The sequence below is a fragment of the Plasmodium falciparum genome (assembly GCF_000002765.6).
Source record: "Plasmodium falciparum 3D7 genome assembly, chromosome: 1".
Lineage (NCBI taxonomy): Eukaryota > Apicomplexa > Aconoidasida > Haemosporida > Plasmodiidae > Plasmodium > Plasmodium falciparum.
Window position 1 is genome coordinate 21,611 of NC_004325.2, and position 20,400 is coordinate 42,010.

General features: G+C 27.7%; 2 protein-coding genes across 2 annotated transcripts; one reads left to right on the forward strand and one right to left on the reverse strand.

Annotated features, from left to right (window-relative positions):
• Window positions 1–7,899: 7,899 nt before the first annotated feature.
• PF3D7_0100100 (erythrocyte membrane protein 1, PfEMP1) lies at window positions 7,900–15,516 on the forward strand (the record flags this gene model as incomplete). The annotated part of the gene is made up of 2 exons (XM_001350900.1): window positions 7,900–13,152; window positions 14,278–15,516. 2 exons carry the CDS (start codon window positions 7,900–7,902, stop codon window positions 15,514–15,516), a joined length of 6,492 nt encoding a protein of 2,163 aa, XP_001350936.1.
• A 1,855-nt stretch (window positions 15,517–17,371) lies between these two features.
• On the reverse strand, window positions 17,372–18,597 carry PF3D7_0100200 (rifin; the record flags this gene model as incomplete). The annotated part of the gene is made up of 2 exons (XM_001350901.1): window positions 17,372–18,313; window positions 18,544–18,597. The coding sequence occupies 2 exons, from the start codon at window positions 18,595–18,597 to the stop codon at window positions 17,372–17,374; spliced, it is 996 nt and encodes a 331-aa protein (XP_001350937.1).
• Between the last annotated feature and the right edge of the window lie 1,803 nt (window positions 18,598–20,400).

The window sequence follows — 20,400 nt, forward strand, 5'->3', positions numbered from 1 at the left end:
ATGGTTACTAAGTTAGGTCTTAAGATCACTAACATAAGTCATTAGGGTACTATGTTTGGTCTTAACTTAGCAAATATAGGTCCTAGCTACAGTAACTTAGGTCTTAAGGTAACTAACATAGGTCTTAAGTTGACTAACTAAGGTCATACTTCAACTAACATAGGTCTTAACTTGACTAACATAGGTCTTATTTTCACTAACTGAGGTCTTACTTTCACTCATATAGGTCTTAATATTACTCACTTAAGTCATTAAAATACTAACTTAGGTCCTAACGTAGATGCTAACATAACCAATATAGGTCCTAACATTACTACCTTAGGTCTTAATGTAACTAACGTAGGTCTTACTTTTACTAACATAGGTCTTACTTTCATTAATTGAGGTCCTAACATTACATACTTAGGTCTTACGTTGACTAACTTAGGTCTTAACTTAACTAACTTAGGTCCTAACTTAACTAACATAGGTCTTACATTCATTAATTGAGGTCTTAACTTAACTAACTTAGGTCCTAACTTAACTAACTCAGACCTTACTTTCACTAATATAGGTCTTAACTTAACTAACTTGGGTCTTATCTTCACTGATATAGGTCTTACCTTTACTAACTTAGGTCTTAACTTAACTAATCTAGGTATGAACTTCAATAACTAAGGTCTTACATTCTCTGATATAGGTCTTAACTTGACTAACATAGGTCTTAACTTAACTAACTAAGGTCATAATTTTACTAACTTAGGTCTTATCTTCATTCATATAAGTTTTACTTTTACTAACATAGGTCATACTTCGACTAACATAGGTCTTAACGTAACTAACTTAGGTCTTACTTCTACTAACTTAGGTCTTAACTTGACTAACATAGGTCTTAACTTAAATAACTTAGGTCTTAACTCAACTAACTGAGGTCATACTTCGACTAATGTAGGTCTTACATTCACTGATATAGGTCTTATGATTACTAACTAAGGTCCTAACTTAACTAATATAGGTCATAAAATTACTAAGCTAAGTCATTAAGGTACTAACTTAGGTCTTAAATTCAGTAACTAAGGTCTTAACTTAACTAAGTAAGGTCTTACCTTAACTAACTTAGGTCTTAACTTCACTAACATAGGTCCTAACATTAGTAATGTAGGTCTTACCTTTACTAACATAGGTCTTACTTTCATTAATTGAGGTCTTAACGTGACTAACAGAGGTCTTAACATGACTAACTAAGGTCTTACGTTCACTAACATGGGTCCTAACTTGACTAACTAAGGTCTTACTTTCACTAACTTAGGTCTTACTTTTACTAACATAGGAGTTACATTCACTAACTTAGGTCTTATCTTAGTTAACATAGGTCTTAACTTCACTAACATAGGTCTTACTTTCACTAACTTAGGTCTTCACTTAGCTAACTTAGGTCTTAACTTAACTAACTAAGGTCTTAACTTAGCTAACATAGGTCTTAACTTCAGTAAGTTAGGTCTTACTTCGACTAACATAGGTCTTACTTGAACTAACTAAAGTCTTACTTTTACTAACTTAGGTCATACTTCTTCTAACTTAGGTCTTACGTTTACTAACTTAGGTCTTAAGTTAACTAACTCTGGTCCTACTATTACTAAGTTAGGTCTTAAATTGACTAACTAAGGTCATACTTCAACTAACATAGGTGTTAAGTTAACTAACTAAGGTCACACTTCGACTAATGTAGGTCTTACTTTCACTAATATAGGTCTTAAGTCATCTAACTTAGGTCTTACTTTTACTAATATAGGTCTTAAGTCATCTAACTTAGGTCTTACTTTTACTAACTCAGGTCATACGTTTAAAAACATAGGTCTTACTTTCACAGATATAGGTCTTATGGTTACTAAGTTAGGTCTTAAGATCACTAACATAAGTCATTAGGGTACTATGTTTGGTCTTAACTTAACAAATATAGGTCCTAACTTCACTAACTTAGGTCTTAAGGTAACTAACATAGGTCTTAAGTTGACTAACTAAGGTCATACTTCAACTAACATAGGTCTTAACTTGACTAACATAGGTCTTATTTTCACTAACTGAGGTCTTACTTTCACTCATATAGGTCTTAATATTACTCACTTAAGTCATTAAAATACTAACTTAGGTCCTAACGTAGATGCTAACATAACCAATATAGGTCCTAACATTACTACCTTAGGTCTTAATGTAACTAACGTAGGTCTTACTTTTACTAACATAGGTCTTACTTTCATTAATTGAGGTCCTAACATTACATACTTAGGTCTTACGTTGACTAACTTAGGTCTTAACTTAACTAATCTAGGTATGAACTTCAATAACTAAGGTCTTACTTTCACTAACTTAGGTCCTAACTTGACTAGCATAGGTCTTAAGGTAACTAACTAAGGTGTTAACATAACTAACTAAGGTGTTAACATAACTAACTAAGGTCATGCTTTTACTGACATAGGTCTTACTTTATCTAAAATAGGTCTTACTTTCACTAACATAGGTCTTACTTTCACTAACATAGGTCTTACTTTCACTAACACAGGTCTTAACTTGACTAACTAAGTTCTTACTTTAACGAACTAAGGTCGTACTTTTACTAACTAAGGTCATACTTCGACTAACATAGGTCTTAACGTAACTAACTTAGGTCTTACTTCTACTAACTTAGGTCTTAACTTGACTAACATAGGTCTTAACTTAAATAACTTAGGTCTTAACTTAACTAACTTAGGTCTTAACATGACTAACTTAGGTCTTACATTCACTGATATAGGTCTTATGATTACTAACTAAGGTCCTAACTTAACTAATATAGGTCATAAAATTACTAAGCTAAGTCATTAAGGTACTAACTTAGGTCTTACATTCACTGATATAGGTCTTATGGTTACTAACTGAGGTCTTACTGTTACTAATATTGGTCTTAAGCTTACTAATTTAGGTCATGTAGGTACTAACATAGGTCTTAATTGTACTAATGTAGCTCTTACTTTCACAAAAGTAAGCCTTGAAATGATTAATATAACACTTAGTATAAGTAAACTAGGTCTTACTATTACTAATATAGGTCTTAATAAACTAACCTAGGTCTTAGGTTAACTAATCTAGGTCCTAACATAACTAATATAGGTCCTAACATAACTAATATAGGTCTTAATAAACTAACCTAGGTCTTAAGCTTACTAATCTAGGTCCTAAGATCATGAAAGTAGGTCCAAAGTTACCTAATGTAGGTCCTAATGTAGGTAATATAGGTCCTAACATAAATAGTATAGGTCTTAATAAACTAACCTAGGTCCTAACATAAATAGTATAGGTCTTAATAAACTAACCTAGGTCCTAAGCTTACTAATATAGGTCTTAAGCTTACTAATTTAGGTCATAAAGGTACTAATATAGGTCTTAATAAACTAACATAGGTCCTAAAATCATGAAAGTAGATCCAGAGATACCTAATGTAGGTCCTAATGTAGGTAATATAGGTCTTAAGTTAACTAATCTAGGTCCTAAGGTAATGAAAGTAGGTCCAGAGATACCTAATGTAGGTAATATAGGTCTTAACATAACTAGTATAGGTCCTAAGATCATGAAAGTATGTCCAAAGATACCAAATATAGGTCCTAATGTAGGTAATATAGGTCTTAAATTAACTAATATAGGTCCTAAGATCATGAAAGTACATCCAGAGATACCTAATGTACGTCCTAATGTAGGTAATATAGGTCTTAAGTTAACTAATATAGGTCCAGAGATACCTAATATAGGTCCTAATATCATGAAAGTAGGTCCTAACATAACTAATATAGGTCTTAATAAACTAACCTAGGTCTTACCTTAACTAAACTAGGTCTTAAGCTCACTAATTTATGTCATAATGGTGCTAATATAGGTCTTAATAAACTAACCTAGGTGTTAGGTTAACTAATATAGGTCCTAAGATCATGAAAGTAGATCCAGAGATACCTAATATAGGTCCTAATGTAGGTAATATAGGTCCTAAGATCATGAAAGTAGGTCCAGAGATACCTAATGTAGGTCCTAAGGTAATGAAAGTAGGTCCAAGGTTACCTAATATAGGTCCTAACATAACTAATATAGGTGTTAATTGTGCTAACATAGGTCTTAGGTTAACTAATATAGGTCCTAAGATCATGAAAGTAGGTCCAAGGTTACCTAATGTAGGTCCTAACATAACTAATATAGGTCTTAGTAAACTAACCTAGGTCTTACCTTAACTAAACTAGGTCTTAAGCTCACTAATTTATGTCATAATGGTGCTAATATAGATCTTAATAAACTAACCTAGGTCTTAGGTTAACTAATATAGGTCCTAAGATCATGAAAGTAGATCCAGAGATACCTAATATAGGTCCTAATATCATGAAAGTAGGTCCTAACATAACTAATATAGGTCTTAAGCTTACTAATTTAGGTTATAGAGGTACTAATATAGGTCTTAAGCTTACTAATTTAGGTCTTCAAAGTACTAATATAGCTCCTAAGATCATGAAAGTAGATCCACAGAAACCTAATGTAGGTAACATAGTTCTTAGGTTAACTAATCTAGGTCCTAATATCATGAAAGTAGGTCCACAGAGACCTAATGTATGTCCTAATGTAGGTAATATAGATCTTAGATTAACTAATATAGGTCTTAAGTTAACTAATATAGGTCCAAAGATACCTAATGTAGGTCCTAATGTAGGTAATATAGGTCGTAAGATCATGAAAGTAGGTCCAGAGATACCTAATGTACGTCCTAATGTAGGTAATATAGGTCTTAGGTTAAGCAATATAGGTCCTAAGATCATGAAAGTAGGTCCAGAGATACCTAATGTAGGTCCTAATGTAGGTAATATAGGTCTTAAGAAACTAACCTAGGTCTTAAGGTAACTAATATAGGTCTTAATAAACTAACCTAGGTCTTAGGTTAACTAATCTAGGTCCTAAGATCATGAAAGTAGGTACAGAGATACCTAATGTAGGTAACATAGTTCTTAGGTTAACTAATATAGGTCCTAAGATCATGTAAGTAGATCCAGAGATACCTAATGTAGGTAATATAGGTCTTAATAAACTAACCTAGGTCTTAAGATCATGAAAGTAGATCCAGAGATACCTAATATAGGTCTTAATAAACTAACCTAGGTCTTAGGTTAACTAATATAGGTCCTAAGATCATGAAAGTAGATCCAGAGATACCTAATATAGGTCCTAATGTAGGTAATATAGGTCTTAAGTTAACTAATATAGGTCCAAAGATACCTAATGTAGGTCCTAAGGTAATGAAAGTAGGTCCAAAGATACCTAATGTAGGTAACATAGTTCTTAGGTTAACTAATATAGGTCCTAAGATCATGAAAGTAGGTCGAGAGATACCTAATGTACGTCCTAATGTAGGTAATATAGGTCTTAAAGTAACTAACGTAGGCCCTAATATACCTAATATAGGTCCTAAGCTTACTAATTTATGTCCTATAGGTACGAATATAGGTCTTAAAAAGTAGTGCACCTATGGTGCACCTTCAAAAAAATAGTGGATCTAAACCAAGTGTTCAAAAATAGTGCACCTATGGTGCACTTTAAAAATAGTATCTGTAAACGAAGTGTTAGATAAACACGGCTTCGTGGTAATACCACATATATAGTGATACCACACATGTGATGTGACCCCACATTTACTGCATAGTGGTGCAACTTATTATATTGTGCATGGTGGTGCGACTTATTGTGCATATTGGTGCGAATTTCTATTTTCGTGCATATTGGTGCGCTTTATAAAAAATTTTAGGATCTAGGTCTTGTCTCAAAAAAAAAAAAAAAAAAAAAAAAAAAAAATTTTTTTTTAAATCTTAAAAATAGGAAAAACAAATGTACGTTTTAAAAAAAAGAAAAAAAAAAGAAAAAAAAAAAAAAATTTTTTTTTCTATGTCTTAAAAAGAGAAAAAGGAAATGTACATTTTAAAAAAAAAAAAAAAAAAAAAAAAAAAAAAATTTTTTTTGTCTCAAAAAAAAAAAATAGTGGATCTAGGTCCGGCTTAAAAAAAAAAAAATAAGGACCTAGTCTTAAAAAAAGAGGACCTAGTATTAAAATAAAAGGATCTAGTCTTAAAAAAAAGAGGACCTAGTCTTAAAATAAAAGGATCTAGTCTTTAGGGTTTAGGGTTCCCATGTACCAGGGTTAAGGATATACTTTTTTGGGTTTAAGAATTTTTGGGGTTCCCATATACCAGGGTTAAGGGTATACATTTAGGGGTTAGGGTTTATATATGGATTATATCTATAATTATTGATTAGTTATATATTTTGTTTATATATTTATGTATGTTTTGTATCTCATATGGTTTTATTGTTATATATGTAAAGGATCTATAGCTACTATATAAAGATCTGTATTCTCATAGAACGTGAGGATCTATATGTTGTACCTAATTATATATGATAAAGATATATACATCCACCATGCAAGTATAAATATATATATGTATATGTATGTGGAAGTATATTGTTAAGGAACATATCTGTTCATCAAGGTAATTTCATACATATGTGATATTCATATTGCAGTGTCATAAAGATGAACAAATAATAATAAGAAGAACAATTAGGTGAAAAACCCTATACTAAAATATGGAAGTAACGAAAAGTATAGAAAAATGTAAGTACAAAAAATATGAAAATCGAAATGGAAGATACCATAAAATCGAAATCGTGCACGGACACATGCAGTAGCCGAGAATTATTATATATATATATATATATATGTATATTTTTGGTTTAAGAATACGTATGCCTTTATGTATATATTTATGTTGAGAGAATACGTATGCCTTTATATATATATATATGTTGAGAGAATACGTATGCCTATATGTATATATATATGTTGAGAGAATACGTATGCGCCTATATATTTTTATGTTCGAGAATACGTATGCTCTTATATATATACATTTAAGTTAGTATTTAGTAATATATAAAACATAAAATAAATATATATTTTAAAATTATTATAATTAATAATATAATATTTTTTTTTATCTCTTTGTTATTAAAATTCTTTTTCTTTTTTTATTTCGATACCCTTTTGTTCTCGATCTTATATATACGTTGTACTACAGGATATGTCATATATTATATAGTATATTATAAATTATAATATATAAAAAAAATAAGAATAAAAAATATTATATTTATAATGTATTATTTTTAATATAATGAAAAATATATATATACCTATACATATATATTTTTTTATGTAGATATATGATAGATAATATAGATAGAGAGAAACGGAAGAAGATATTTGCCTCTGTTGTTATCTCTAAAATATATATATAATTAATTAAAATAAGGCGAAAAAAAAAAAAAATATATTAAGGTTTATTATTAAATATATAAACATGTTGTATTCTTTTATATGTATGTATTTTCGTATTTTTTTTTTTTCTCATTTATAATTTTACAAAATATATAAAACATAAAAAAATAATATATATAATTAAATATAAAAATAAAAGAATACATGAAATATAATATTTTTCATAAAATGTAATTGTTGTTTTTTTTTTTTGTTAGAATATTTAAATTTATTATAAAAGTATTAATATATATTTTTTTAAAAATATATAAAACTAATAAGTATTATTATATACATATTAAATATTATTTATTAATATATATTATATATATATTATAATATTACTACTATTATAATTACTATATATATATAAATATATATATAATACTTATATATATATATTCCAACAAATATAATATAATTATTCTACGATATTACAATACTCCCATAACATACATACATACATACACCAAACCAAACCATGTATGCCACGATATAAACCACGTACCACGTATGACATAATGTAGTCATGAATAACCAAAATGGTGACGCAAAGTAGTGGTGGGGGTGCTGCTGGTAGTAGTGGTGAGGAAGATGCCAAACATGTATTGGATGAATTTGGGCAACAAGTGTACAATGAAAAAGTGGAAAAGTATGCTAATTCTAAAATATATAAAGAGGCGTTGAAAGGAGATTTGTCACAAGCATCAATTTTGAGCGAATTAGCTGGCACCTATAAACCATGTGCCCTTGAATATGAATATTATAAGCATACTAATGGCGGTGGTAAGGGTAAAAGGTATCCGTGTACAGAGTTAGGTGAAAAAGTAGAACCACGTTTTTCGGATACACTTGGTGGTCAGTGTACTAACAAAAAAATAGAAGGTAATAAATATATTAAAGGTAAGGATGTTGGTGCTTGTGCACCATACCGACGTCTACATCTATGTAGTCATAATTTGGAAAGTATACAAACAAATAATTATAATAGTGGTAATGCTAAACATAATTTATTGGTAGATGTGTGTATGGCAGCCAAATACGAAGGGGACTCAATAAAAAACTATTATCCAAAGTATCAAAGAACATATCCTGATACTAATTCTCAATTATGTACCGTGTTGGCACGAAGTTTTGCTGATATAGGAGATATCGTACGCGGTAAAGATCTGTATCTCGGTAATCCACAAGAAAGTACACAAAGAATAATATTAGAAAATAATTTGAAAGATATTTTCGCGAAAATACATAGTGACGTGATGTCAACGAGCGGGAGTAATGGGAGGGCGCTACAAAAACGCTACAAAGATACTGATAATTATTATGAATTGAGAGAAGATTGGTGGGCACTTAATAGAGACCAAGTATGGAAAGCTATCACATGCAATGCTGGGGGTGGTAATAGATATTTTCGACAAACATGTGGTTCAGGAGAATGGGCTAAAGACAAATGCCGGTGTAAGGACGACAAGGTCCCCACATATTTTGACTATGTGCCACAGTATCTTCGCTGGTTCGAGGAATGGGCCGAAGATTTTTGTAGATTAAGGAAACATAAATTAAAAGATGCTAAAAACAAATGTCGTGGAGATAGTGGTAACGATAGATATTGTGATCTTAATAGGTATGATTGCACACAAACTATTAGAGGAAATGAACATTTTGTTGAAAAGGATGATTGTAAAGGTTGTCAGTATTCGTGCGCTCATTTTGTGAACTGGATAGATAACCAAAAACTAGAATTTGAAAAACAAAAAGAAAAATATACAAAAGAAATTAAAAAAAAGCATCCAACAACCATAATAATAAAAACTGCAAATCGAAAAACAACTATTAATAACTTATATGTAAAAGAATTTTATAAAAAACTTCAAGAGAAATATGGAGATGTCGAAAATTTTTTACAAAAATTAAATGAAGAACAAATATGCAAAAATCAACCGTACAATGATGAAAGTAGTATTGATATTAATTTCAAAAGTATTAAAGATATTGACATATTTTCTCATACGGAATACTGTCAAGCATGTCCATGGTGCGGGGCCAAACGTAAAGGTAAAGGATGGGAACCTAAAGAAAAAACCTGTGGAAAAACAAAGACATACGATCCTAAGAAAACAACGAATATACCAATACTTACCCCTTATATATCACAGCAAAGTATACTAAAAAAATATAATAAATTTTGTAATGGTAATGGTGGAAATGGTGCACCTGCTACTGCAACTGGTGGTGGTCAAATTAAAAATTGGCAATGTCATTATGAAGGTGATAATAATGATAATTGTGTAGAAGGAGAATGGAAAGAGTTTAAAGAGGGTAAAAACGTTATGTCCTATAATGCTTTTTTTTGGAAGTGGGTTCATGATATGTTAATCGACTCTATGCAATGGAGAAATGAACATGGAAATTGTATAAATAAAGATAATGACAACACATGTAAAAATTCATGCAAAAGACCATGTGAATGTTTTAAAAGATGGGTAGATCAAAAAAAAAAAAACGAATGGGAGGCAATAAAAGACCATTTTAAAAAGCAAAATATTGCAGCTGAAACACAATGTGATCCTGGCGTAACTCTTCAATGGGTTTTGATATTAGACTTTTTGAAAGACGAATCCACAGAAGATAAGGAAAATAAGGTGAGTGCAGAGGAGGCAAAGGAAATAAAACACCTTCGCCAAATGTTGCAACAAGCAGGCGTTGATGATCCTGCTGCTTTTGCTCGTCCGTGTACTGAAGATGGTGTCGCTGAACAGGACACTATAATGGATAAATTGCTCAATCGCGAAGAAAACGATGCCACTGAATGCAAAAAATGCGACAAACCACCACCAGCACCCACTGCAGGAGATCGTGGCCCTGGAGCCCGCGCCGACCCCCACGACGTCCAACAGCCACGACCTCCTGGTAGTGGCCCCGGCACGGACGCCAACGACGAAGACGATGATGACGATGATGACGATGATGACGAAGAAGACGGTGAAGCCAAAGAAGAAGAAGAAGACGAGGAAAAACAAGAGGACGTCCACCAGGAGGAAAAGGCAAAGAAGGAAGAACCACAAAAAGAGGAGGTGGCACGAACACCAAAAGACGATGTAAATGTGTGCAATATAGTGAACAATGTGTTTACAGACGGCAGTAGTCTCCAAGCAGCGTGCTCTCTCAAATATGGCAAAAACGCACCCACAAGTTGGAAGTGTGTCACACCAAGTGGTAACACGAGTGACACCACTGTCAAAAGTGGTGACACCACCGGTGGTAGTATTTGTGTGCCACCCAGGAGACGACGATTATATGTCACACCACTAACGAGATTGACAGGTGGTGACAGTACCACACAGGCGTCACAGGCGAGTGAGGTACAGACACAAGCACGTGGTAGTAACACGGATAAGTCACCAGGTAGTAGTGAGGCAGCACAAGGTGACGGCGTGTCGAAAGACCCACAAAAGGCACTACTCAAAGCTTTTGTTGAGTCTGCAGCAGTTGAAACCTTCTTCCTATGGGATAGATATAAAAAAATAAAAGAGAAGGAGAAAAAGGAAAAAAAGAAAACATATGAACAAATATATGAATCAACCGACTATGACGATGAAGAAAAAGATCCACAAGAAGAATTAAAAAAAGGAATAATCCCTGATGAGTTTAAGCGTCAAATGTTTTATACGTTAGGTGACTACAAAGATATATTATACAGTGGTGATACGGTGAATGGTGGTAATGAGGACAAAATAAAAAAAGCTATAAATAACTATTTTCAAAAAATTCGTGAACAATCTTCTAGTGATAACAACCCATCTCCTCGTAGTGTCAAAACCCCTTCAACTAGTGACAAGGACCCTCAAACCTGGTGGAATGCACACGCCCCTTCCATCTGGAATGCTATGGTATGTGCTTTAACATATGATACAAACAGTGGCGGAGAGGGCAAAACCACAACTATTACGCAGGATCCTAATTTGAAAACTGCACTTTGGGACGAAAACGGCAAAAAACCCCTCAAAACCAAATACCAATATGATAGTGTCACAATTGGTGCTAGTGGTGCCAAACCCCAAACCAAAGCCAAACCCACTGGTGGTGACACCCCCCTCACCCAATTTGTGTTACGCCCCACCTACTTCCGATACCTTGAAGAATGGGGTCAAAATTTTTGTAAAAAACGAACAGAGATGTTGGAGAAAATAAAATATGAGTGTAAAGTAGGACAAGGTCGTGGTGGTCGTAAACAAAAAACCCCACAATGTAGTTGTTATGGGGAAAATTGTGACGATCAGCTTGACGACAATCCTAGTACTGATGCGGATTTAAAATGTCCTGGTTGTGGAAGAGAATGTAGAAAATATAAAAAATGGATAGAAAAAAAAAAAGAGGAATTTACTAAACAATCAAATGTATATGAAGAACAAAAAACAAAATGCCAAAAGGAAAGTAAGAGTGCTAAAGGTAATAACCACGGTAATGAATTTTGTGGAACACAAGGAACGTGCGATACAGCTGGAGACTTTTTAAATAGGTTAAAAAGTGGACCATGTAAAAAGGAGAATGGAAAGGATAATCAAGAGGATGAAATAAATTTTAAGGATGAAGATAAAACATTTGGACATGAAAATTATTGTGCTCCATGTCCTGTATTTAAAGATATATGTAAAAAAAAGGATTGCCGTAATGCTTCTAACAATATGTGCAATGGAAAAGATTTTATTACTGCAGAAGATATTAAAATAATGGACAGCAGTAGTGAAGAAGTTAATATGCTTGTGAGTGATAACGATACAAATAAATTTGATGGTGGTTTAGACGCTTGTAAAGATGCCCATATCTTTAAAGGTATTAAAGAAAATAAATGGTCATGTGGTAACGTATGTGGTTATAATGTGTGTAAACCGAAAAAAGTTAATGGGGAAAAAGGTAGTGGGGAAAACAATGATCAAATTATAACAATTAGAGGTTTGGTTACACATTGGGTACAAAATTTTTTAGACGATTATAATAAAATTAGAACAAAATTAAAGCCATGTAGGAATAATGGTGAGGTATCCAAATGTATAAAAGATTGTGTGAAAAAATGGGTAGAAAAAAAAACTGAAGAATGGCCAAAAATACGAGATCGTTACTTGGAACCATATAAAAGTGATGATGGCTATAACAAAAAATCTTTGGTTAGAAGTTTTATGGAGACCTTGATACCTCTAATGGATCTTACAAATGGTAAGGAAAAGATTCAAGAATTAAATAAGTTCCTTAGGTCATATGAATGTAATTGCGCTGATAACTCACAACAAAAAGGTGATACACCAAAAGACATCGTAGAATGTTTGCTTGAAAAGCTTGAAGATAAAGCAAACAAGTGTAAAACCCAAACTAGTGGTACCGACTGTCACCCCTCCACCCCCCTTGAAGATGACGATGAACCCCTTGAAGAAACAGAAGAAAATACTGTGGAACAACCGAACATTTGTCCAACAAAACAACCACAACCAGAGAAAGAAGACGGTTGTGAAGCAGCACCAACAACAGCAGAAGAAACGTCACCAACAGCAACTAGTGAAGGCACAGAGAACCAATCCCCTCCACCTCCTCCTCCAGCACCAGCACCAGCACCAGCACCGGCACCAGAAAAATCACAACCAAAAGAAGACAAAAAAGTGGAACCACAACCCAAACCACAACCAACAAACCCCCCCCCAAATTTGTTCAACAACCCCGCTGTTATACCCGCCCTCATGTCTTCTACCATCATGTGGAGTATTGGCATCGGTTTTGCTGCATTCACTTATTTTCTTCTAAAGGTATTATATATATATATGTATATGTGGGGATGTGTTTTTTTTATATGTATTTGTGGGGTGTGTTTGGATATATATATATGTATATGTGTTTCTGTATATGTGTTTTCTGTATATGTATGTGTTCGTATGTTTGGATATATATTTGTGTATATGTATGTGTTTTATATATATTTTATATATATGTATTTATATTGATAAAGAAAAAAATGAAAAAAAGAAAAAAAAAAATTTATTAAAATAAAAAAAAAAAAAAAAAAAAGGAGAAAAATATTTTAAAAATAATAAAAATTAAAATAAAAATATAAATTTTGATAAAATAAAAAATGAAAAATATTATCAAAAAGAAATTAAAAAAAATTTTATATATAAAAAAAATGATTATAAAAAAAATTTATTAGAAATAAAATAAAAAAAAATTTATTAAATAAAAACAAAAAAAAAAAAAAAGGAGAAAAATATTTTAAAAATAATAAAAATTAAAATAAAAATATAAATTTTGATAAAATGAAAAATGAAAAATATTATCAAAAAGAAATTAAAAAAAATTTTATATATAAAAAAAATGATTATAAAAAAAATTTATTAGAAATAAAATAAAAACAAATTTATTAAATAAAAAAAAAAAATGTTAAAAAAAAATATATATATCATAAAATAAAAAAAAAAGAAAAAAATATATTAAAAAAAAAATATATATCATAAAATAAAAAGAAAAGGGAAAAAATGTTTAAAAAAAAAATAAAAATAAAAAAAAAAAAAAAAAAAAAAAAAAAATTAAAAAAAAAAAATAAAATTAAAATAAAAAAAAATAAAAAAAATTTAATTAAATAAAAAAAAAAAAATTTAATTAAATAAAAAAAAAAAAATTAAATTAAATACATGCACATATACATATACGCATACATATACATATACACATAAATATATATATTATATATATATACCCATAACTACATTCACATATACACATACATATATATATTATATATATATATACCCATAACTACATACATATATACATTAACAAACACATAGATATACATAAATACATATATACATTAACAAACACATATATATACCTAAATACATATATACATACACATATATGTTCATTTTTTTTTTTAGAAAAAAACCAAATCATCTGTTGGAAATTTATTCCAAATACTGCAAATACCCCAAAACGATTATGGAATACCAACATTGAAATCCAAAAATAGGTACATACCATATAGAAGTGGTACATATAAAGGCAAAACATATATTTATATGGAAGGAGATAGCAGTGGAGATGAAAAATATGCATTTATGTCTGATACTACTGATGTAACTTCCTCAGAAAGTGAGTATGAAGAATTGGATATTAATGATATATATGTACCGCATGCTCCTAAATATAAAACATTAATTGAAGTAGTACTTGAACCTAGTGGTAACAACACAACAGCTAGTGGTAAAAACACACCTAGTGATACACAAAATGATATACCAACTAGTGATACACCACCACCCATTACTGATAATGAGTGGAATACATTGAAAGATGAATTTATATCACAATATCTACAAAGTGAACAACCAAAGGATGTACCAAATGATTATAAAAGTGGTGATATTCCATTGAATACACAACCGAATACTTTATATTTTAATAAACCTGAAGAAAAACCTTTTATTACTTCTATTCATGATAGGGATTTATATACTGGAGAACAAATTAGTTATAATATTCATATGAGTACTAATACTATGGATGATCCAAAATATGTATCAAATAATGTATATTCTGGTATAGATTTAATTAATGACGCACTAAATGGTGATTATGACATTTACGATGAAATATTGAAACGAAAAGAAAATGAATTATTTGGAACAAATCATGTGAAACAAACAAGTATACATAGTGTTGCCAAACTAACAAATAGTGACCCCATCCACAACCAACTGGAACTATTCCATAAATGGTTAGATAGACATAGAAATATGTGTGAAAAGTGGAAAAATGATAATGAGCGGTTAGCCAAATTAAAAGAAGAGTGGGAAAATGAGACACATAGTGGTAACACTCACCCTAGTGATAGTAACAAAACGTTAAATACTGATGTTTCTATACAGATAGATATGGATCATGAAAAACGAATGAAGGAATTTACTAATATGGATACTATCTTGGATGATTTGAAAACATATAATGAACCTTATTATGATGTGCAAGATGATATTTATTATGATGTAAATGATCATGATGCATCAACTGTGGATAGTAATAATATGGATGTTCCCAGTAGAGTACAAATTGAAATGGATGTAAATACGAAATTGGTGAAAGAGAAATATCCTATAGCCGATGTATGGGATATATAATATTTATGTAATGTTTGATTTTTTTTTTATGTGTGCATTATATTAAATTTTTTATTTGTTGATGTTATATTATATTTGATTTGTGTATTATATTATATTTTATATTTGTGTATTATGTTATATTTTTTAATTGTTCATGTTATATTATATTTTTTGTTTGTGTATTTTTTTTTTTTTTTGTATTTAATTTTTAGTGTTACAAATTATATTATATATATGTACATATATATATCATAATTATATTGTATTATATATATATATTTAATATGATAACAATAATAGTTAAAATTATTTAAATTAAAAAACATAAACTATTGGAAACGCATTGAATATAATAATATATTACTATTTGTATTATTGTTATTAATACTACTATTAATAGTAATATTATTAGAAGTAGTAATTAACAGTATAACTATTAATTTTATTAGTGATAACAGTACTTTAAAAATTTAATATTTTTATTTTTTATTTTATAATTTTTACTTTTTATTATATTAAAAAAAAAAAAAAAAAAATATATATATATATAAAAATTATTATTATAATTTTTTTTTCCTAAATGTGTTTACATATAAAATAATAAAAAAAAAAAAAAAAAAAAAGAAAAATTTGAAATATATCATATAAATTTCATATATATAAAAAATAACAAAAAAAAAAAAAAAAAAAAAAATTTTAAATATATCATACAACTTTCATATATATAAAAAATAACAAAAAAAAAAAAAAAAAAAAAAAAATATATAAATATAAATATAAACAAAAATGGAAAACATTTTACAGAAGAAAAAATATTTAATAAACAAATTTTTTTTTTTTTTTTCTTTTTTTGCCACTTAATATATATAAAAATATAATGATAATAAATCAATGCATACCGTAATATAGAAACAAATAACACTTAAAAAAAAATTAAAAAGAACAATATAAATTATGAAATATATATGAAATTATATCTCATAAATATATACATATTATCAAATAAATATATATATATAAAAACAAAAAATATCTACATATTATACTAAATAAAACAACATAATAAAAATTACAAAGGCAAAATAAAGAAAAAGTGTATTATTATATTAAAATAAAAAATATACATTATTCTTTTTTTTATTGTGTTTTATTTTTATTTATTTCATGCATTTTTTATATTTTTATTATTTTTTTTATGTATTGTATCTATTTGTTATATTACGTATAATTATTATATTTTGTTATATGTTGACTATTTTTTGAATTCATTGTATTAGTAGTATTTCTAATAAAAAATAATTAAAATAATAAAATATATTATGAAATAAATATAAATAACATAATATATAATATGATAGGTTTTTTAAGGATGATAATTCTGAATTGAAATAATATACTTATTGGTTTTAATTTAAATTATATAAATATAGATATAATATTTTGAATAATATGTTTCTTAAAATATTTATAATAATAGTAATCATAATAATCATAATCATAATAATCATAATTATAATAATCATAAGTTTTATTGTTTTTTTTGATATATATTCCTTTGAAAAACATATGAGGTATTTAAAAAATATACGTTACATTATGTTTTAAAAAAATAATATATTATAATACGTATAAGTATTTTATATAAATTAAAAATTACATTGTTTATTAATTAAAAGAGTTTTAGAAAATAAATAAATAAATAAATAAATAAAATTATAGAAAAATAAATTATATATAAAAGCGCAATACATATAAAAATATATAGTTATTTATAATGGAGAAAAAAAAAAAAAAAACACACGGTACATTCAAAGAAAAATACTACGTGTACCATACATCCTACCAACATCGAAAAATACCAAATACATCACATCTATTCTTCTAATAATTTTATATACTGTAATTTTTTCTTCATTTTTTTTTTTCGTCGATAACGTAAAATTAAATAAATAATTATCATAACCAAGACTATAACTACTATTGCAACAACGGACGCTGTTATAGCATTGGAATAAGTAGTAAGACCAGGTGTTGCTGCGTCTAATACTCCTCTTTCAGTAATTTTAGCCATATCTGCAGCATATTCTGCAATACCGGCAGCTCGCTTGGATAATGCATTTTCATTCGAAATATATGTGGAAAAGCAAAAACTGTGTTCTTTAACAGCACACTTTGTACTATTAACACTTTTAACAAATGTAATATATGTCTTTGCAATGTCATAATTTGTATGATTAATCAAATTTTGTATAACAGAAATAGGAATTAATTTACCCAGACCAGAAAAATCTCTTAATCCTTCAATCCCTGCTTTAACACCTGCTTCAATACCCTTTTGCAGAGCCGTTTGTGTAACATAATTTGTCCACACCGCATAACCTAAACCGCTGACCAGACTCCAACCTGGGGCAATACCACCTCCCAATACACCTGCACATCGCAAACATCCTTTTTCCACTTTGTCCTCCAAGGATTTTTCGCAAATGCAGGTAGGAATGGAGTCACTTTGTATATCAGTTTGTAATGTGGCAAATTTGTCCATTAATTCTTTTTCTAATTTGTCTTTTAAAATAATTTTTTGAATTTCTTTATCGCATTGTTCTTTACATTTTTGGCGTGTAGTTTTCATCCTTTCGTCATATTCGTGAAATCGTTGTGTTGTACGATCCTCAAATTGTTGCATCACCCTTTTCATTTCTGCATCATTATCATTATTGGCCGGTGAATATAATTCACATTCGCATAATAACCTGGTGGTTTGTGTATGATTTGGTGTATGTGGTGTGGTGCTTTTATGGTTCCTTTGATTATATATCTATACAAAATGGTCACATATATATGTATATTATAATTAGTTCTTTTTTATTTTATATATATATGTTATAAATATGTATGTTTTTATGTTTATATATATATGTATATTTGGACTATATATATATAAAAATTATATATACGATATCGTAATATATTTATATATAAATATATATATTATATTATAATATGATTATATTAATCCTCTTTAATATATATGTGACATGGAATTACCAATATATTTAATGGAAGCTCAAACAATAATATATTAATATAATGGATTTTCATTTTTTATTGTGATACGTATATTATTTTTTGATAAATATTATAACTAAAAAAATCACATAAAATACTTTATTTTATATTATAAATAAATTAAATAAAAATGTTTAACATAAAATATGATTATAATTTATTTAATATAATTAACAATTATTTTCCCATTATGTAAATATATTTTTTTTTTTATAGTGGATCCACATTTGCCATTTTATTTATTACAAAAAAAAAAAAACAAAAACGTAAAAAAATTAATATTAAAATAATTTATCAAAACATTCTGCATTTTTTATAATTTTTTTTAATTTTTAATTTTTAATGAAATTTAATTTTAAATCAACACAATAAATTATTATGGTTATTTTTGGTTTATTTTTTTTTTATTTTTTTCATTTTTCTCAATAATATCTAACGATATAGTAATAATACAACATATTTCTGTGTTGTAAATTATTTACAAATGTGCAAAACCAACGTTTTGGAAATTGTGTATGACATATATATAATACCAATTTATAATATATATATATGAAATACTTATGAAATAGTTATTAAAACATATAATTTCGTAACATTGTTGTTATAAAAACAATTAACAACAAATATTTTATAACATAATAAATGATATAAAATCTTCTTCAAATAATAATATATACATATATATTAATAAATAAATTTTCATATATTATGTTATTTGTTTTGTTCTAAAATTTATTGTATGTTATAAAATTCCCTCTAATTTATCTATGTTGTTACTAAGATTAATATTATTTTTTTTTTTTTATAAAAATATTACAAATAAATTAAAACGTTAATTTATCATTAAAGTAGTAAATTATATAATTATCGCAAAAAATATAAATATTTATTATTATTAAAAAAAAAACAAATAACAAAATAAGATATTATACGTACTATTACATAATACATTCTATTGTTTTATGTTATTCAAATATATTATAATCATAACGTGTATTATTATATATATATTTCTTAAAATAGAAGTTATGGTATTTTACAACTTATGATACATTAATTTTATTATTACATGTTGTAACAAAATAATTAATTACTACATATTTTAATAAATATATTATTATACAATAAACAAATAACGCGACATTATATATACTATGGAAAAACAAGGAATCATTTATTTTTATTTTATACGTAATTAGAAGCGTTAAAAAAAAATTCTTCATATTTCTTAAAAAGAATTTATTTCCTATATTGATGATGATAGTACGTATGAATACAAAAAAAAAAAAAAAAAAAAAAAGGATATCATATAAATATTGTTATTCCAATACAATTATTATATTTGATATATTATATTCTTACTATTTTATAATAATACTTATTGTAAGATTAGGTTAATTCATTATTGTTATATTATAATTTGTTCATATATCGGTATATGGTGTTGAAAACATTTTTGTGGTTAGTATATTAAAATATATATATATATAATAAGAAATATTTTAGTGTATTATATTAGTTTATTTTAATATGGAACCATATAATATACTACTATGAATATAATTTATATGGTATGGTATATTTTTCTATTTTTTTTTCTTTTTTTTTCTATTTAATCACATACATATTATACAAATAAAACAAATTTATATATACAAATATCCAAAAACAAATAATTAAAATAAATTCGAACAAAATATATATACAAATAATCAAATGTGTCAAATAAACACAAAATAAAACATATATATATATTATACAAATAAAACAAATTTATATATACAAATAATCAAATGTGTCAAAACAAAATAAAACATATATATATTATACAAA